Source organism: Lonchura striata, chromosome 4 (assembly GCF_050655825.1).
Source record: "Lonchura striata isolate lonStrDom1 chromosome 4, ASM5065582v1, whole genome shotgun sequence".
Classification (NCBI taxonomy): Eukaryota; Metazoa; Chordata; class Aves; order Passeriformes; family Estrildidae; genus Lonchura; species Lonchura striata.
In genome coordinates this window covers 27,693,979-27,715,875 of record NC_140706.1, presented here as the reverse complement: position 1 = coordinate 27,715,875, position 21,897 = coordinate 27,693,979, and the positions used below count along the sequence as shown (strand labels likewise).

The following is a 21,897-nucleotide window of genomic DNA, read 5'->3' as shown; positions in this document are numbered from 1 at the left end:
AAGGAAAGTACCAAGTGCTCTGGCTGACACTATCCATGGAAAATTGGTTTGTTTGTGTCTCCAACTGCCTCTAAGTTGGCATGGTTGCTTCTTCAGTATTTGGAAAAAGAATTGCGCAAAGAGGTGTTAATTTTGTTTTCAAAATGTAGTATTTTAAAGAGTAGCTAGTAAGAACTGAATTTCTCCCTCTGTGTTACACAAAAATACTCTAGCGGGTTTTTAATGCTTGAACTACTGTATCCTTTGAGCTGGAAGTCACCAGGTGGCACTAGGGTCTCCTGCAGGAGCCAGGAAGAAGGCTGTCTGTAGAGAATCTGTGTTTATCTCAAACACAGACTCACCTAGCACCAGGGTAGGTATAGTGCATCACCAATGCCTGTCCACAGTCCCACTGCACACTTTGTGCTCTGAGGCACACAGGATCCCCTTGATTCACCTCACCTGATCACACCAGAAGAAGTACTTGTTAGGCAAAAAAAAAATACCTTAATTTGGTTTAATTTTTATCTTTCCAGATCACCAAGGGAGAGGTGTGAGTGTGCAGGTCCTACCAAAATGCCTGGCTCCCTTGCAGATTGAGCCACAACCATGAAAGAAGTGGTCACAGAGGAGCTATGTTGTCCTTTAAAGACAGGTGAAGAATTTGGGCCAGCTCAGCCATAAATCTCCCTTCAGTATGTTTGGCTGAACATAGGCATGAACTGCACAGGACCCTTCTGCCTTGGCCTCCCACACAGACAGCACAGTGTGAGTGAACATGAGCACAGGCTCATACCCCGGTGTCCCAGGATCCTAAGGGCTATTCCAGACACCTTTCCTCACTTGCCATGTTTCTTCACTGTCTGAAAAAGACCTTTCTGGACACCTAAATGCCTACAGCATCAAAATCTCCATGAATAATTTAAATAATTATTTGAATTATACTGATAATATATAAATATATAAATAAAATAAAACTTTAGTAAGCATTCAAAATGCTTCTCCCCCTTCTTTGCCGTTGGTTCCTGTCCATGAGAAATATGTGTACTTACTCCAAGACCTAGGATTGTACAGGTTTGGGCTTCACACACCTCTCATTTAGAAGTTATTTTCCTTTTTGGTATTTGATGTTGTGAACAACTATCCTTGCTGGGAAGTCTATATTTCAAAATGTTTTCTGTATTAGAGAAAATGCCTGTGTTCTAGCAACTGGAAGCAATGTCTGCACTGCTGGAAGCTCAGAGCAAACACTCAACCAGTAATTCTGTGCAACCTGGCTCAGGATGCCAGGAGCATGCTTCCCACCAGGCCAAGAAGCACAAGCTGAGAGATCCCTCCCACATAAAACAGCCCACTGAGCTCTGCTATGCCTCACTGGAAACATCTGCTACACCTCAGTAAACTTTGCTGTTTTAGCACTGCTCTAGTGCCATGGACATGTCAATTTAAAGTGCTCACTTTATTAGTGCAGTCTGAGATCACCGTGTCCTGCTGGGTCTCAGTCTCCATGGGGCTGCTGAGCAGCGCATCATCTTCTGTACTGGCATTTGCTTCCCCCATCGTCCTTGCAGAAATTGTCATTTGTGGAGGCTGCCCAAATTTTATATTTTTGGCCAACTGTTGCTGAAAAATGAGAAAAATAAAACAAACAAATAAAGCAGGTATTTATATTACAAGCAAAGGAAGCCAAATTCAGCAAGTGCCCCTTCTCTGCCTGAAAGCTGAACAAAAATATTCTGGGCAAGTTCTAACTCTGGAAAAAAAAAAAAATACCAAGGCTCAAATTGTTGCAACATGGTGGCCGCTCTTTCTTCTTTCTCCCCACAAGGTGACTAAAGTGAGGAATTTACTACATGATTTCCTATTTTGGAAGATAAAATCAAGTTCTTGACAATGTTGCCAACTTTTGAAAATTTACTGTGAGTTTTAAAACACTCAATCTTTTTTAAAAATCTATGTTCTAGGTTAAAACTTTTTTTATAAAAGCTAATTATGAAGCTTTATTGTTGTGAAACTTAAGCTTATGAGAAAAGTATACACTGAGAAACTAAAACTACCCCAAAAGGCAATATTTTTATTTTTTAGCCCCCAAACCCTGCATCTCATGCATTTGTATTTCTAAAAGGTATCCTTAGGGATACCTTTTAGAAATACAAATGCATGAGATTTGTATTTTTTAAATTTTAAGTGTTAAGGGTTTGGCACAACCCTGCCTTAGAGAGGCAGATTCTCAAAGCAGGGGAAAACCAGCTCTTTTAAATGCTTGGTCTCATAGAAGAATATACAAACTCATGTCTGCTCATGCTCATGGGCACTGCCACTCACTGCTGTTACACAAAGAAGCTTAGGCAGGGGACATGCAAGAGATGGACAGATAAAAAATTTCCCACCATTTATTTTCCATAAAACAATCATCTCTCAAGGGTTACAAGGAAGTACTCTTGAATTACATCAAGCATAAGATGAATAAAATAAGAAGCATGTACTATATGTCCTCTAGGAGAGTGAGTTAAAGAAATTGCAGCCCTGGCTACTGCAGAGACATGTACCATACAGACTTTGAATGTGAACTTTTTGCAAAAGAGAGAAGAAATTCTCTAGAAGGAGGAAATGGAGCAAAGAACATTTATGAATATATTATATTCCTGAAATATTTCAGGGAGTCATTCTCAATTAGGAAGGAAAGGACTTTGTAGTTATTTTCCTGCTTTTCTGTTTTTCAAGGACAGAAAAATTCTCCAAAGGGTCTCTCCCATTTTTCTCTTGTGATATTATGAACAAGTAATTCAACTGTGAAGCTTCTATTCAGAGGAAATATCAGTTACTTACACAGGACCCTAAGAGAAGTTTGCTGCTGGGAACTGTGGAAGATTGGAGTAGATAGTAGGTAAAACAAAGATTTCTTTTTTTTCCCCTATAGTGTAGAATCAGTAACACAGCACACACGTGAGGAGTTGTTAAGGAAAGATATTCTCTAAAGGAATTCAGGTCACATTAGTCTTTCTTGCCACAGTTCCCAGTGGTCTAGACTCTTATATCAAGTTTATCCATATTATCACAAAGACATTTACAGATTTGTATATTGAACCATGAAAACAAAAATTACATGCAGAAACTCCTAATAGTCAGGTTATTAAACTAGAATAGCTTTTTTCAGCCTCCTTACTGAGTTAAAGTTTGCCTTATTTATGCCCACTTGAATTTTGCCAGAAAGTGGTGAAATCCATATTGTAAAGCATTTTGGCTTAGTGGGCAGTTCTGAATGGCAACTTTTATTCCCATCTGGATTATTGGCATAATCTAAAGGTAAGGGTTTCACCAAGTCCTTGCAGGCTTTTTTGTCAGCAGTGCAGCTCTCTGACTTGAAATCTCACATGCTCCCATTGTGTATGTGGAAGCTGGAGTGGGCAAAATGGTAGGAGATCATGTGAGGCCTTTAATTCTGCTCTATCCCTTCAGGCCTTTTAATGCCAAGTAAAATTATTTGAGAAAAAAAGCCTTAATTTGATAATGTGTTTTCCAAGTTGAGACTGCTCCTTTCTTCTTCCTAAAGTCATATTCCTAGACAAATAATTCTCCTGGGCAGAAAACTGGAATTATCAGCATTACTGAGCAGCCACCTAGGAAACTAAGGATCTGTGCATCTGTTCATGGTGGGAACACACACACATGAACACAGTGCTTCAGTGTGTTTTGGAGGAAGGCATGGTGTGTCACCCTTTTGATCTTCTGACAAGTTCTTGATGTGTGTCTGTGCAGTGCTTGGCGGGAGTTGGGTGGTGGAGCTGTTGTGGAGAAAGGTCTATGCTTGAAAAAGAATGGCCTTTTTAATTACCATCAAGGGTGCTGGAGGGCTCTGCAGTAACAATGTGTTTTTCTGTATATAAAAATTTAGATGCCAATTTCCTTATATTTCCAATAAATATACTATCCTCAATATTAATGGACTGTACACAGTCATGACAGTTTTTTGTTTTGTTTTGTTTTGTTTTGTTTTGAATTGTTTCAAAGCTTTAAAAGTTTGTTTGCTCAGACTGGCATAAATTTTGAAGATTGAGGAATAAACTCTAGTCACCCTCACTCTTCCAGAACAGAAGGTGCATCTCTGTATTATTTATTTATTGGCCTTTTTTATCTTATCTTAAAAAACAAAAAGCTCCACTAGTAGGTCTTCACTGACCACTTTCTTTTGGTGCATTATAATCTCTAAAGCTGACACTAAATACCAAATGACCAAATGTCAAAATGTCAGATAGCTCATTGTAACTACTGAGCAAATTTATTCTTATTTCTGTTAGAGAGTAATGCTAAACCTGCTTCTTGGTCTTTTTTAGAATGTGCTTATAATGTAATGCAATGCAATCACCCTCTCAGAAAAATTCCACACTAATGCATTTTCTACCTAGTCAATTATCAAAATTCTAAAAATGCATAATCCATGAAAGTAAATAAAGAACCCATAAACTTTATTTGGGAGAACACATAAATAGTCTTGCAGAGAGATGAAGATATGTCAGTTCAAGATGCAAGACCTTGAGAAGAGTCCATAATCCCTGAAAAGGAGCATCTGCTTTAAAATTCTCAAAAGTTTAAGTTAGACATATATTTCTGAACACATAATTATAAATCCTCTGTAGTTAAGAATTCCCTATGCTGACATTTTCTGGATGATTGTTGCCTAAGGAGGATTATTTGCAATGCCAGTCATTAGAAGTTGCAGGCATCACATTTTGTTCTTCTGCCATTGCATAGTCGTGGCTAAATAGCCTTTAAAAAAACTCCACAGATGTATATTGGGCTCAGTCAAAGGACCTTGGTCTCTCTTGGTTTGTTCAAGAAGACTTGTAATTTAGCAGCCAGAAACCACCATCTTGCTCTGAAATTTGTCAACCAGAAGCAGAAGTAAACAGATGAACTTCCTGTGCCTGCATCTCCCACTTCCAGCCTTATCAAGTCCAGCGGGCATTCCTGATCCCTCCGTTTGCAGCCAGGGGACAAACATTTCCACAGGACTTACAAACCCTTCTCACCACCGAAACAGTTCAGCTACTACACAGTATCTATACCATGAAGCAGGGGCTGGAGCTTTAGGACAATATCCAGGCCAGGTTTACTTCATCCATATTTTTTTTTTCTGGAAGATTCATGTGGTTTCTGTAAGATTTCTGATAGTTTTTTCTATTCACACACAAAACATGTGGCTGTCAGTGCAATAGTGAGGTCTGCACAGGTCTGCACATCCAGTACAGATAAATAAATACTAGGAATTAAAAAAAAATAATTATAAATTTGTACTCATCCAGTTTTTTAAATCTTTCTTGATAACTGGACATGACACAGGCCCACTTGTATTTCATGTAAAATAATTTGCCCAAAATGTGATACTATTTAACTGACAACAGCTGCCCATTAATAACTTAAGGAATAAAACTCCTAAGTAAAATTGTTCTGTATTGTCTGGCACCTGCAGCTAATTAAAAAAAGCCCAGACTTTCAAAGCACTCTTTGCATTTGCATAGGAAATGCCACAGAACAAGTTTTCCATATTAATTGGCAAAGAGCCCAGATCATGCTGTACATCTCGCTCTCACTCCCATTTGGCTCCTCTTCTGTGTACATGCCTACTTGCATGTTTGTTGGATTCAGGCCCCTGAAACCACATCATTCATAGGGCTTCATGCCTGGAGAGAATCCAAAACTGGATCCGCTGAGCTGCCTACTCTTTTCAGTTAAAAATCATTCAAACAGAGTGTACTATTTCAGCTGACTCCATTCAAACAAGGGTTACAAAAATTGCTGGTAATATTTTCCCTTCAACTCAAAGATCTACTCTTCATATCTACTTGCAATGCCTAAATACAATGAAACTTAATTGAAATTAAGTTTCTAGTTATATCTAAATGGAAAATAATGACTTAATTAACACTTGTCCTAAAAAGAGGCACACTGTTGAAATTCCACTTGGTCCTGTATAGTTTCTCACAATGGCCCCAAAATCAAATGCCTTGGGAATACATAAGAATAGGGTGAGCCTACACTGAGCCCATACTTGTAAATGCTCCAATGATTTATGGCATCTGAGAAATTTTTATACAGTCCAACTTTACTTAAAAAAAAAAAAATTATTTTGATTTGGAATTGTTACTAGTTTCAACTGTTGCTCATGTGTTCTCAGGCTGTGAAAAACTGAATAATTTTTCTCTATTCATTTTATCAATTCCACTCATTATTTCAGGCATCTCTACCATATTTTCTCTTATAATTTCTTTTCTAGGCTCAGAAGACAGTTCACCTAATTCATGGTGAACCATGGAAGTGGGTCCATTTCTTAATCCAAACTGGAATATCTGCAGCATATCTAGACAAATTAAATACCCACATAAGCTATTTTGTTTTTTGGTCAAGGAGAAAATAAACTGGAAATCATAATGTGAAAAGTTATATTGGTATAGCTTTAGAAAATAATCCAGGTATAAAATTAACATGGAAACCTATAGAAAATTAGGAAAATTACAAATATTAACACAGATGTTTTGGATACAAGATGCAGGGAGAAAAATGTTCCACTCTCCATTCCTGTAGCAGCATGTAGTTAGGGGCATTACACTTGTAGAAACTTTTTGGGAGAGTCCAAAATAGAAGAACAGTGAAGGAGCAAACTGTAAATGGACCTTTAGGGATGTGTATTTGCAACAAATCCAGACATGAATGAATATTTTGGTGCAGAGTGGCGATGGATCACTTACACGTGCTCATGTGTAAAGAGAAGATTTTGTGGAGAGGCTTGAAGATACAGCATCTGTGGCATTTGTCACATCAGTCTCTCCTAAAGCAAAGCAGATGCAAGGAAGGAAAATTTCCTTCCTTGGAAAAGAAGCTTAGAAAAGAAGCTTATGTTCAGGAATTACTGTGATCGTAAGAAAAAGAGGGTCTGCCCAAGAAATGCTAGAGGGGTTTAGAAAAAAAATTATAAATTCAGTTTATAAAGAAAAAAGAATTTTCAAATATGAGGAAAACAATCTTTCTGCAGTGGCACTAGAAAATAATGGCAACAAAGGAATTAATTGTAAGAAATACAAACCTAGGTAATCATGAAGTGAAAATTTACTCCCAATTCTGAAAAATTCAGAGCATCATGGTAAAAGATAATTACTTTGAGGTTTGGAAAATGGCTTTGTAACTTTTTTGAGATCTGGGCAATAAGAAACAGAAGATACATTGGGAGTGGCTGGTAGAATACAGATGTGCAATGAACAGTGAGGGAAGCACTGGCTTGGTCATTAGCTAAGATATGCTAATGACTAAAAGAAATGTAATCCAAAACTGAACAGTCATAAGTCTGACAAGGAGAAAGTTATACGGGTCATTCATCATTACAAAATCAGGGCAATATGAGTTTTAAAATTAGTCCTTTTGCATTTGACTGAGAAGTTGTGATTAAAAAAATGTTTATCATAATTTATATCTGTATAATAAATAGATGCTTTATATCTTTACAGAGCAGAGGGTTTTTTTTAAACTACACGGCCACATGAAACAAAAAGGATGTAACTCAGTAGTTCCTAAAGGCTATAAACTGTATGTCACAGTCAATCTTTAATATTTCTTGCAGCTGACTGCTGCAGCTACACAGATGTCAGATGATCCAACATAATTTCAATGAAGGCAAGCAGTGGAGAACAAAGGCAGTAGCAGTGCCACACCATGGCATCATGACAGCAAGTGGGAGAGAGTAGTGTAGATGCTTCAGGAAACCGATGTTTTAAACAAGCTGCCATTTTGCTTGCTGTAGTTTTTATTAGTCTGAAATAAAAACTCTCTTCTGTTCATTTGCTGACCATTTTTGGTAAATATCAGAGGTAGAAAGAAGAGAAAGAGCTACAAAATGTCAGGAATTTTTTCTAAGATACTTTGACGGAGAAGAAAACAAATCCACTAACCTCTGGAGGTAAGGATGTAAAATGAAGTTCTAAGAGTTGGGTTGTGGGGTTTTTTCTGACACACTGCTAGATTTACACTTTAAACATTCCTTGTGTCTCATTCACAGCCATGTATGACAAATAAAGCAACAGATGCCCAGAAACTAAAAGAGTTCAACATTAAGAGTACCAGTGCCTGTGTACTGCCTTTTGCTCGGAGCAGGTTCAGGCTGGCTTTCCACCTTGGCTCTTAAAAAATGAGGTAATGATAAATCTCAGCAGTTCCAAAGGACAAGGAAAATACTGCTTTTACAACACCAAATGGCTTCAGCCAACATCAAATAACTTCAGGATACAAAAGGGCTGCTGGAGGTTTATGAGAGGTCTGGCTTTTCTCAGTCTGAGTTCTAGCATACAGTAAAACCTTTGAACGTGACCAAATCCATTTACAGAAAGCATGATAAGATGAATACTGCCAATCTGAAAATCAATAAAACCAAATGAGAGCAATTCCAGAAAGAAGTAATTTACTTTTCATGTATAATTAAAAAGAGAGAATTCCCACAATAAGCAGTTCAACCAGTGCACGAGCTGGCCAGCTGCCCAGATTACTATGGAGTTTGCACTATTACACAACACTTTTTGTGGGTTCATCAACACTCTGAAGTCAGCAGAAATGCAAGGCAAGAAGGAAGAAACACTTGGGTCATCCCCAGAATGAGATCCAGCACCATCAGTATTAAATGGCTTGCACTGCTATTCTGACTTCAAAACCCATTTCACCATGCTGTCTCTTAGGTTTGTAAGCACAGGGACTTTTCCAGAAAAAGACTTAAGTTTTCCAGGAACATTTTCTGTACTACCTCCAAAAAAAAATCCTGAAAAGGGTTAAAATCTGCAGAGCTTTTGGTCTCCATTTGGAATGCAGCAAGTTTAGAGTCAGCATGAGGTATGGAATCCTGGCAGCAATTCTTTACTGAAGAGTACCTTGCCAGGTAAATGGAAACTGGAAGTGCTGTGCTTCCACCCTGACATACAAGCCTGGCAAAGCCACAGTAATGCTGGTGGCTGGCCACAGAATTGCCTTAGGGAGCAGAGTGCTCTTCAGAAGTAGGACTGTCTCCTCTTAATCTACTGCTTTAAGAAATACACATGTTCCCAGCTTGAGTTAGCTTGCAGAAAGAGATTTCAGAGTAGATAGAAGCTTCTGTTATCAGGAGACAGAGCATCAACATTTTCTGTGACTGCAAAATCACATAGCAAACACTGGCTCATAAAATAGCAGGGAAAAAAGGATGGGGTATTGAGCGCATAAAACCTTCAAACAGGAATGATAGTCCAAATATCTCATCAGACCTAAGACTCAACTCTAAGGTCAATTTGAAATGTGCAATGGGATTTTGACATGACTTTTTCCTAAAACTCAGGGAACAGTTGCAGAAATCAAGAAATCATGGCTACAGAAATAGGAAAAGTTGCATGGTGTGCAGCAATTTTTGAAGATACAAGAAGTGGCTCCTGGGCTTATTACAGGGAGGCTTTCCATGGGTTTGCAAAAAAAAAAATCCATGGACATTTAGATGAATGTGTGACTGTTCTGTGTGGACATGTAAATACATAAGAGTGTCATTTGCATTCCTTATGCATTCCTTTTCTGAATGAATAAGTGGCTCTCACCATTTTTCAGAGTTGAAAAATGAATCTGGTATGTTACAGGCTGAGTTCCAGCTACACTAAAATGACAAAAATGAACTACCATCATTCAATTTTAAATAAAAAGGCAAGCACATTCTTTTCATCAAGCAGCTGAAACAATATTGTCCCTTAAAATACATGCAATTAACCACACTAAAAAAAGGCTTATGCAAAGTTCATATGAGCAAGAGAGTACCACTGGCTATTTATTTAGTGACTTTCAAGGGTGACATTTTGATGTAATTTTCTTGATTTAGCAGTTGCTTAGTGAGCAGGGCTGTTACCAACTGCATTAACTATACTTTTTCTCAGGTGGCTTAGTTTAGCAAAGACACTAATTTCCGTTGAGAATTTTAAGCTGAGTTTTGATATGAGGGAAAACACCTCTGGAAATGAAAAGTTATTCAGAGAAAAGCTATGAAGAAACCAGGAAGAAACCAAGAAAACAAATCCAATTGATAAGAAGGACACAGCTCCTTGAAAGAGTTGGTGGCTTTGTAGGACATTGCAGGACAGGCCCACATACCTCAGGTCTTTACCCTGAGTCAGTAGTCATTTGAAATATAATGGTTTCCAGCCTGGAAAATAGAATGCACTGAATCTACCTGACCCAGGGAAATTTAAGCTGAAAAACCAGCACAGAGGAATTGGAGATGTCCTAGTGTAGTTTCTACTTCAGAGCTCATCCACAGTCAGCATGGCTAGCACTGTGCAGGTGCTCTGTCTGCTGACAGCACCGGGCAGGAGGCAGGAACAATTCCATCCTGAAGGTCAGAGCTGTCTAATTTCAGGATCTCTCATTCACCAGAAAAGATGGATCATGGGTAGACTTAGAGGTAAGAGAAATCAATGGTATTTTGCTAGTTATCTTCGGGGTAACAGTACTTGCACAGCATTAAAAATGCATCAGCATTTTGACAGGATGTCAGCATCCTGAGCAATAAAGTGCAACATTTGTCTGAAGGACAGCTCTCGCAAGGTCTAGAAAGGCGTAAAGCAGGGAATCTTACAGATATACAGAAAGTAAAGCAATAAATTAGTTTGAGCACTAATGAGAGAGAGTTCTGGAAAAGACGGGAAAGTGGATCATATAAAGCTCTTTAGAAGCAAATACCCAAATATGTTGTTTATGCTTTGGAGAGATAAACAAGTCCACCCTCCATGGAAACCATTGAAAGTGCAGTGAGAAAAAGGAGAAAAAAAAATAATACATATAAACATGTAATTAAATTGGCTTTGCAAGGAAGTCTCACTCTGCATACCATTCCCTGCCCCCAGCACTGCCTTCATTTTTTCCTCTCATTAGCACATTTGTAGGACATAGGCATACAGATCAGGACACACCAAAATCATTGCTTCAATTCAGATGAGTCCCACAGGTGCAGACGTTTCTGCAGATATGTTTACAGCATCATTGCTGTACCTTTCAAGACCAATACCTGGAAGTTCTGCGGATTATTTGAATTACTTACAACGGCCTTTTGCCAGAGAACTTAAAATGGGTGAGAAACTGTCATAAGTTTATAGGAAAACAACCTATCTCTGTGCACATTGAACATGTTCTGGAGACCATTTCCCACCACATTTTACATATTTTTCCCACTTGCAATTTCTTACCTGAAGAATTTTGACTTTCCCTAAAACGTTCTCCTGTGACATTGCTTGAATGGCCTGTTCACCCTCTGTTCTCCCATCAGGTATGAAAATACTGTCATGGGAAAAAGCTCGACTGCCCATAGAATAATGGGAGGATCTGTTAAAAAAAAATCAACAAGTAAGTAAGTACTAATTTATGAGAGTGGCTCTTCATATCATAGTTGTCCTGCATGGATTTTTTCCCCTTCTACGTAAAACCTTTGTGTATTCTCAGAGGAGGGGTATCCCAACACTTTTGGTTTTCAAAAGTTTAATGGAGGAGCACAATTAATTTATACACAGCCTCCCTCCTTGGAAGGACCTAGAGTTGGGTGTTTTTAATAGGAGTGTTGAGAAGTTCAACTGATTTTGCTTGTAAGTCTCAAATCTAACTGTTACTTTCAGGATACAGACTCGTGGTGATGATGCACACATTGCCAGACTGCATATCTAAGAAAGTGCATCCATGCTTAGTGCCACTGCCTGGGAGTGACACGCTGTCGCTCCTGGTCAAAGTAAAGAGCAGGTGCCAAGCAAAGGGAGCTCTTTGTAACACAAAAAGAGGTGTTACAGTGCAGGAGGCTACTTTTATAGAGCCATCTCCCTTAGCTGTTTACTCAGCACTTCCTATGTCCATGAGCATGATCACACTGACAATAAAAGGTTATAACCAAAGCCCCAGACTGCTAAGAAGCTTGTTGCACCAAGATGTGTGTCCTTGTTTAGCCACAAAGAGCAAAAAATGCCCATGTGTTCCTGCTAAACTGAACACTGCGGCCAAGGAGGAGGGCGTGTCACACATGAACCTGTTATATGGTTCTGACTGAAGTCCACAGGCAGAGGCGTGAAACAAAGAGGGGTTTTATTTACCAGAAATTGTTCTAATAAATTTAATTGTAAGAGAATTTAGAATTTAAAAAAAAGAAAAGGGCTAGTGGTTCTGGAGGCACACTGAGGGAAAAATGTATCTGTTTAAAAGTCATGTTTTGTCTCACCTAGGATATTCCACGGTAAGCAAAAAGCCCATAACCCATAATCATGATAAAAGCCATAATTTGAAAAAACAGAATAACTGTGAGGTCCTAAATCTCTCCTTTTAATAACCTGTTGGCAACCATATAGAACACACTTAGAATTTCAGGAAACAATCTGGAGGGAAAAAAATATAGTTTTGATAGAGATCTATCCAGCATAACCTTTTACATATGATAAAAAACATTATAAATAAATATTTCAGCAAAACAAGGAAGATGATATTTCCAGAGAGAGATGTAAATCAAAGAACAAGAAAATTAAGTTTCCCATATTTATGATCAGTATATTATCTTTTCTGCCTTTTAAAATGTGCTAATTGTTCATGAAGTGTTCAAGATATTTCTATTCATACTTTGGAAACAAATAATTTGGGAATGCATTTATTATATTTTCATCTCATTTTTCCCTGAGGTATTTTAAGTAAAAACAATAATCTTTTCTTACAAAGGAAGAGTGTCATATAAGGTTACATAACCCTGTTGAAACTGATTAGATGATAGATTATTCTTGACTTTTATAACAGAATATCTTAGAGGCAACCTGCAAATAAAAATTCTCCCAAACCCTCTCCCTCTCATTTATATAGAAAATACTTTTGCACTCACAAAATAATCAATCCAATTTTGGAGGGAGAACACACACAGTTCTCTGAATCATTTCATCTTCCATACGATCACAGACTAACTGAAAAATTAGTCTTCATCCAGATTAATATTTGAGAAACATGTTTAATTTGAAACCAACACACAATCAGGCAAAGAGTTGATCAATATTCCACAACACTTTTAGCCATGGAAGAAGAGGAATATTTAACTGATGCTGTATTCAATATTAGATGATTTTTTTTATAAAACCCGCATCTCAGTTGCCTCTGGCTGTTAGATGTAGTACACCATAAATGTTTCTTTTAGAAACTTTCCTTTGATTAGATAAATCATAAAATTATATTTTTAAACCTGCTTCTAAAAAGGTTTCTATACTGAATCACTGTGACTCAGTCTGTACACAGAGCTGTGGGAAAATTGCATAGCACTGAAATACCTCTACCTTGCTTGGCCAGCCAGGAGTCAACCAGTGAACCACAATGTGAGAAGTGTCTCTTGCACAGAGACAAATTCCTAGCAGGCCTGGAAATGAATAGTTTGACATGAAACAGAGTGAAATTTGGCCTTTCTCATAGAATAGTGTAGGTCTGTTTGAACTGGAAGCTCCAGCATTGCATTCAACAAGGTGGGAAAGGCACATGCAAGATTTGACAAACCAGCCCACGGGAACCCCTCCTGCATTTGCTCTGCTCAGTGTGTGAGCCTGCTGCAGGTGCAGAAGGCAAGGCCAGTGGGAATTGGTTGTTTGCTATTTACCTTTGAGCTGAGAGATCTGCTGAGAATGCATAGTCCAGGTCATATTGTTCTCCAGAGAGGATCCTTTCTCAAATATTTTTCCAGCTATGCTGTGGCTCAGATACCTGTGGCTTTGTCTCACAGCTACTCACTGTGCATATAACACCATTCACCCCTTTTGCTGTCCAGTGGGTTGAATTTCTTACACTTAAAATCAGTCACCTCATGTATATTTGTGTTGTTTGTTACAACTAATTAGTAGGCAAGGGTTGCAATTCAGGCACCAAAGAGCTGAGTGGCTTGTTTGGAAGTAGTTCTTGACCTTACTAATGAATTGTTAATATTGAAGTTGGGAGCAGCCAACCTGCAACTTTAAAACTAAAGAGAATTTGCCAGCATGTCAGACCCCAGAACTGCAGTTGACCAATGGCAGGAATACTCTGACTGTAGGAATTGCCCGATAAAACCTGGATCTCTGAAGTGGAAGAAAAGAGCAACTGCTGAAGTCAGTTCTGGTGGACTGCCCGGGACATGGCTGTGAGTGAAAATCTTCCCCACCCTGCTGCAGAGCTAAGGACTCTTTTAGGAATCTAGTCTCTCTGCCTGCCTACAAACTTGTCAAAATTTAATTTAAAGCTTCTTTTGGGAACGCCAGGTCACATGAAGCAGCTTGGCAGCTCCATGTGACCTGCAAGCACAAGTACATCACCACTGAAAACCCAACCCTGACTTTGACACAATGGTACCAGTGGCAGGTTAGGACCATGTGAAGCATTTACAGCATGTCCAGCATTCTCCCAGACACCAACTGCTCTCTCTCTTCCCCCTCGTTACAAGGCACACACATTTTTGTTTCATAGAGCTGAGGACAAGCATATCTGAAAGGTTTTGTTTCCATTTTTGTTTTCTTGTTGATTTGGTAATTAAACATATTCCAAATTGTCAGAACACATGAAACAGTCACAAAAAACCCCACGGTGAATTAATGCCAGGCTGCTGTCTAGTCTATCCCTTTGAAATGCTTTGCAAATTTGCTGAATATTTAAGAAGTGGATGAATCAGCAATTCTGCTAGCCACATGTCCAACAGCTGGTAAAAATAGTTTAAGAATTTTGTTTAAATATCTATGTAGGCTAAAGAACATTGGAAAAAAAATATTCACACATTGTAGTAACCTAGTTTCTTTTACAGGCAAGTTTAAATAGCAGTTAAGGTGATTTCCAAGCTACTCGTACTTTCTGAAAGGCTTTTTATTTTACTCCCTTGGAGTCCACAGTCCTTTCACATTTTCCAGTTGTGAATTTGACAGATTATATCACAAAGGTCCTTTTTCCACTGTATTTTTCACTTTGATCATGTTCTACTTTTGGAAAGACTGAATGTGTTTTAAGTCATAATACAGTATGAATAATTGAGTTTCCTTTGCTGCCACCCATCTCTGAAGTTTTCTCAGAAGTCTTTATACAATATCATCCTCACGATCCACATTTACAAACTGTTCTCTCTTCAGTTAAAAGGAATATCAGGAATGTCAATATCAGGAGTGGATTTCAACAAATTCACAGCATGACAGAGATATGGGCTACAGTCATAGGCATGGCTGAAGCTATTACAGTTTCAAACTTCCATATAACTTCCAAGGGATGTAGGAAAACAGGGACATCAGTTAATGAGCACTTCTGTTGATAATTCCTGTGATGACACTTCAGAGGCTGTTTGTACTGAAAATAGTTGAATCATCATCTGACTCACTTTCACAAACCTGACTAAATTACATTAATTATGGATGTGCTATATCAAAATACAAAGCAATTTTAACAAATCCTTGAACATGTTCTCTCTGAAGATGTGTTGCAACCCAAATATCATGTTCCAATTTCAATTGCAATACACAAATTTTCAAAACTAATTTTTTCATCCTGAGAGCAAAGTTAAATTCCATTTGCTCTTTATCCATTACTCATTCTTGCTGAGATGTCTGTGTGTGCTAAGAAACTAGGAGATGTGAAATAAATCTCCCACAATAGAATGGGACCACTCTGAGCCTACAGGAAGTCTCGCTCCTCTCCTATGAAATGCAACAGAGACCCTCTTTGGACCCTCTCTCAGCCATCCACTGCTATGGATCTATTTAGGATGTGATTTTCTATCAGTTCTAGGTACCTTAAGACTAGGTGAGGTATCACACTCTCTTTATCCTCCTCTCCATGTATTCCCATCACCTCTTTTGTGCCTTATTAGTGATCATTGTTCACATGAAATAATTCAGAGAAATGGTCTGGTAACAAAATAGCAAACAACCAAGTTAAAAAAAAAAAAAAAAATCCCCCGAAACATCAGAACTCAAAAATCCACACAAATTCCTGGTTTGGCTGAGCAAATCCTGACACAAGTTTCCATGCTAGCTGCATATCCAGGGAGCTGTTGGAAAGACCCAGACACCAATCAACATTTCCTGATGTGGGACTGCACCCTTAACTACATCAGAGCATGTGCAGGGACACTTACGCACAGAATACATTATTGTATGGACCCTGGTGGCTGTGATGTTTTTAGAGGCCATTTTTCTCCAGAGCTGTTTCTTCTCCTTAAGACAAATGTGTGATCCTTTAAAAAGGGGAACCTTTTCCAGAAAGGAATATTGAGACCTCAACTCTTATATAATCCCATGCTGATGCATTACTGCATTACAGAAATCTCACACCACCAGTTGCCTCTTTGGTGTGTCATAAATGTTCCTCCCACTCTGATATTAAAGAGTTAGAAATAGAAACTGGAAAATAAAGGGAAAGAATGAGTTGTTCTGTTCTTTTATGTTTGTAGAGCCCAAGTCCAAAAAAACCAGAGTCTCATGACTTTCACTCTTTTAGATTTCCATTAGAAACCAATTCTGTAATCGTTAAAGATCAAAGTCAACTTTTCACCATAAAGCCATTTTTAAACAATAAAAAACTTAAAAAGCATGCAAAGCAAGAACTAATTTGGTTTAGCCAGGTATTGACCCTTCATATAATCTCTTCAAAGGAAACTGAGAACCATTTCCCAGAATATTGCTTGAGGGAAATGACAAGTGCAGTCATGGGTTGCCTCTACTTGATGTTTTGTTTTAGAAAAGAAATCTGATTCAACATTTTGCATCTCCCATTAATATCTCCAGGGCAGCTAGAGATGAAAAACATAAATTGCATTTTCTAGTCATTCCAGAGATTCATTAATACTGTAATAGAGGAAAATGGATTTAATTCTGAGCTGTATTTTTAGTGTCCTCTTTTTCATCTGCTGGAAGGAGAGTTTTGGTCCTAACTCACGTCTGTATGGGGAATATTGTTCATGCTGCAACATGATTCTGAGTTAGAGCTGTGCTCAGACAGCACATGACTTCATTGCATTAACAAACCCACAAACATGGGCCTCACAGTCTGAACAGACAAAAGAAAAGCTTTTTCAATGGGGAATCTTTTTCATGAAGTAAACTTAGAGATCATTTCTGCATTTATTCTAACTATATATTCATATCACCTTCAGGAACCACTGAATTTCAGGGCACTAACCCTGGGAAAATGGCACAGTCCCCTGTTATGATCCATCTGAGTCCCACTGATGCCCACGATCAGTTGTGCAGCCAGGCTCAGAGTAGCCCTGCTCTCTTCAAAGATACCACACAGCATTATCTTAATACAAAGCTCCAGTCTGGTGTCATCAAGGGACCTGGAACCTGGAAATTTACCGTAATTTTATTTTTCTTAGAAGTAGAGATCAAGCCTAGCTTTAAGTATCTGATGCACCATGCTAATAATAACTAAATAATAATAACTAAAATTATTATAATTAGGGGCATAAAAATTAACCATGGGCAATATCAAGGCCTTGAGTGCACTAACAAGCTCTAATGTCCCTGATCAGCCTCATCTGGAGTTTCCACCTGCACACACGGGTCCAGGAGTTCTATTTAAGATCACACTTGAGGCTTTGGTCCCTGCCTGAGCCATGCTGGAGAAGTGCTGGTCTGCAGCTCAGACAAAACTGTGCCTGGCCATGAAGCCCTTTGATCCAGAGCTCAGTTTGCAGCCCATTTTCCTGGCTTGCCCTTGGCCCTGCCTTCTCAGCTATAGACCTGCAGCATGACCATGGACCCTCCTGCTGTGGGACCCCTTTGTGTCTGGCTTGCCTTCCCTGAAGAGGTGGCTCTGCCTTTGCTGCTGCCTGACAAGAAGATAATTGGATGGGACTACGTAGTTCTCAACAAATGAATTTTATGTAATTATCCATTAATTGTCTACTTTCAGAAAGTGTCAGCATGTGCAAAGAAAAGTATGACCCTGGTTTACAGTAATTCTGCAAGTGGCTCCTAATGCAGCTTGAGGATGTGACTAATTCACCAGTTAGCATAAAACTATGCAGACTAATAAAAGGAACAGGGCTCTAAATGGTCAAGCTTTCACATTTGACCTGGCAATCCACTGCATGTGACACTATTTTGTCAAATAGCAGCACCTGTTTTTGCAAAATTTGCCATGAAATACGGCAAAATGTACAGAAAAGGAAGTGAAAAGTCTACACTAGCCTTGGCAGGAATAGTTGTTATATAGAAACTGCATTTAGCTAATAAGGAAGGAAAGGAAGAGGAAATAAGACAGTACATTTTATTATGGGTGACAAATCTGTTTTATTCAGAGCCCAGCCCTAGATGTCACCAGCTGCTGAAAATTACATTTGCCATGCAGAATCTGAAAGGAAATTAAATACATGATGATTAGGAGGGGGAGTGCAACAAAAACATGCAAAAGGGAAGCAAAAGAGAGGACAAGTGGGCAGTGAGACAGCCTAACCTTCCAGGAGAATACAGCAAGACAGCCTATGTGATAGAAGTGAAGACCAGAGTAAAAATGGTTCTAGGATTACTAAGGTGAAAATGAAGCTGGTCATAGTCAGGGCTGAGGACAAAAGACAAGTTAAAAAGGTGAAACAGAGCAGCATCTGATATAAAATGTCAGGACTTGAAGAAACACTGAAGGGCTCTCAGGATCATATACAAAATACAGGCAGCTTAGCTCTCAAGTAGCAGCTGGAAAAACAAAAGGCAAGCTAAAGGCATTTACTGCAAATTTCTACTAAGTGATAAAATTGGAGCAAGTAGTAAAATGTCCCAGATCACACACCTGAGAAGAAATCTTCTGGAGCACAAAGATTTCAGCAAGCTCATGACAGAAAGGAGGAAGTCAAGAGTTGAGGTGTCAAGAAAAACTAAGGTCAGCAGAAATACTGAGTGTGATGTTAGCCCTATGTTCTCTTAAGACACCAGGAACCACTCCAAGAAGGCTTTCCCTTCTCCTCTGCTCTGGCCAGGTGCTGAGTACACATCAGAAATGACCATTTATAGGGTGGTTGTGGCTCCTATTTCTGTGCTACTCGGCTGCAATATAAATTACAAAAAGGGAGAAACAACTCTAATTTCACCAAAGCCTGTAATAAAATTTATTTTAAAAAGCCATGCAAATGGAAAACTGCACCCATAACCTTTTCTGTCCTGGAACATCCTGAACACACCTCATAACCCAGAAATAACAAACTTTTTCCAGGTGTTTGCATGTCAACTGACAAAAGTAAGGAAAATCCAAGCTTGTTTTTTTTCTAAAATGAAATTCATTACAATGTCCCTATGTTGCTTTGCTCTGCTTGGGCTTGAAGAGATACTTGCTTAGATCAGAACTCTGGTAAGATGAAGTCTTCAGAAGAAGGTGGACACCAAATACCACAGCAACAAGGCACTCAAAATGAGGCACTTAGAAAGGAAATCAGGACTGGCAAATGCCAATTGCAGAAATACAGTTAATACACAGGAAAAAAGATATCCAGTGTGTGACAGAGAGAAAGCTTCTTGGGAGCTCTTTGAAACTCCAAGTGGGTAGACAGATCACTTTTTACTGTTGATCTAGGTTGCTCCACACAGAACTGCCCAATACTACAAGTAAAGGGGTCCCATTTCTGCAGAAGTCACTGCCAAGACACTGCAGTTTGCTCAGAGACTTTTTTCCTGGAAGGTCAATGCTGTCACAGTTGAGTCCTAAACACCTGACAGGTCTAATTCCAGGTCCTTTGAAATACTTCATTCAGCCTTAGGAACGGTATTCTACTGTACCCCCAATAAGAGAAATTTAATTCCCCACTGCCTCTGCGCATCAAGCCAGAATGACAAACTGCACAGATACCCTTTCAGGTCTGTCTTCACAATGCTTGCTCAGAAGTTGAGCATTTGTCAACTGTGACCAAAAAGACAAATATAAAGTCTTTTAATGTGCCAAATCACAGCCTCAGAACAGAAGCTTCTGGAGACTTCATGAAGCTCCACAAACTTGTGGAGATTTGTTGTAGTCAGTACTTCTATCTCCCAGTCCTTATGGTTAGGACAGAAAGTTGATGAATACAGTTTTAACTTTGTAAATTCAAGAAGGGCAACATAGAAACAGGAAAGGAATTCCAGATAGAGCAAGACAAACTGCATAAGGAAACTTCCCACCTGGGTATTGCAAAATAACATAGATAAATTCAGAGGCTGAAGTGTGCATACATCAGGATACTAAGCAAGTTATTTGCATCTGATGAATCCAGGATGTAAGAAAGGATGGACAGGCAGATATCTCAGGCTGCTTCCAACTCAGCTAGTCAATCTACACCATATGTAGATTACCTAAATTGCTCTGCTCCAGGCACGTCTGCATCAGCCAGTCAGCACAGTCTCCATTAGAGATTCAGGTGTTAGCTGTGAGCAGGCTTGTAAGCCAATACAGCACTAGGTGAAATACTAGCTTAGGCCTTGGAAGCAATACAGTTGTCTTCTTTAGCCTACACACATTCATTTGCTTGTCTCTACTTTCCTGAAGCAGCTTCCTCCCTCAAAATATTTTCAAAACAACAATCTCCTCTCCCCAAAACAAAGCTAAATGTCCACAGGACACTTTTGTAGATAATAAATTCATGTACATTGCAAGTTGAGAAAGAAATATACCTTATTAAAGGAATGGGAACATCCCTGAGCTTTTATTACAGCATTGGAACTTTTATTACCCTTTTTTTACTATACGGTTATTGTACTTTCTTAAAGAATTTGAAGCAAATGGTTTTACAATACTTCTCAGGATTTTACTTATGTAAATATTCTACTAGTTATTTGTATTTGATCTAGTCTATTTCTGTATGAAAAGTGGAAAGTATGGCAATGCAATTTGTTAGTAAACTTGTAAACAGCGATGTGTATTATTTTAGTTAGACAGCCTATCTCTGCACTCAATCCATAAATGTTTGAAATTACAGTAAAGACTAAAAAATATAACGGATGGAAGATGTTGAAAACAGACTGGAGTGGCAAAACTAAGCTCTCAAAGCAATCAAATGCAGTGCACTGAACACCTATGCTTGTTGTAAAATGAGTAAAAAACATGGCAAAAACTACCTGCAAACTGAAAATTATCGTCAAATCCCACCCACCTTTCCACTATGAAACCTGTCAGGAAAAACAGAGCTTTGACTGAGTATTTCTAACAGGCTAAAACCTCTGAGGAATCACAGAAAGAAATGGTCCACTTGAGACATGGAACCCTTTACATTTAATAATCCCCTCAGATTTAAATTGTACCATCTGATTTTTCCACCAGAAGCTTACTTTTAATGCTTTCATTAATTAGAAAAATTAATAGGTTTAAAAATGCAAACATTTAACAGTCTCAAACAAGCCTTCATGTGCCTGCTGAGGAACAGTACAGGTTCCCATATCACTGTTTGTTTCTGGGTGCAGCACTGCATTTTCAGCTATGCCAAGTGGGAAATGCCTGCTAGTGAGATGATGCCATTCAGTTTGCTGTTGAGGGAAAAGGCACCAAAACCTCCTACAGTGCCTTGGCATCGTGCACTCAGGTCATGCACCACAACAGTGCTCAGTCATACTTCCAGCTACAGCGTGGCTACTGATTTTCTGAAAAAGCTGGGACGAGCAAAAGAGGTGTACAATACTACACCAAAAGGAAACCAAAAGGAAACCTAGTACTCAAGGAATTTCACAGAATGGAATAAAAATCCAGAGCTAAAAAATCCCCCAAATAAGTATTTTTAAAAATCATGTTTGCATAGGCACCATTAGAAATACTTTCCACAGTGATGCTTCTGATATACATTTCATTCTCAATTAGAGGAATTTGGAATAGTTTTTTTACGCTTTCTGAGTTTTTTGTTACACTTCCAGATACACTTCCTAATGGAAACAGTTATTTTTCTTCCAAAACAGCAGGCTTTGATCAGGA

General features: G+C 38.7%; 1 protein-coding gene across 10 annotated transcripts in view; it reads right to left on the bottom strand.

The window, feature by feature from the left end:
- CRACD (capping protein inhibiting regulator of actin dynamics) overlaps nucleotides 1-21,897 on the bottom strand; it is a 127,475-nt gene that overhangs the window by 14,794 nt on the left and 90,784 nt on the right. For all 10 annotated transcript variants that reach the window (XM_021532357.4, XM_021531955.4, XM_021532451.4 and 7 more), the window contains 2 exons: nucleotides 11,211-11,346; nucleotides 1,438-1,602 (listed from right to left, as the gene is read on the bottom strand). In XM_021532357.4, the coding sequence (XP_021388032.3) occupies nucleotides 1,438-1,602; nucleotides 11,211-11,346 (301 nt within the window). The remainder of the gene's footprint in view (nucleotides 1-1,437; nucleotides 1,603-11,210; nucleotides 11,347-21,897) is intronic.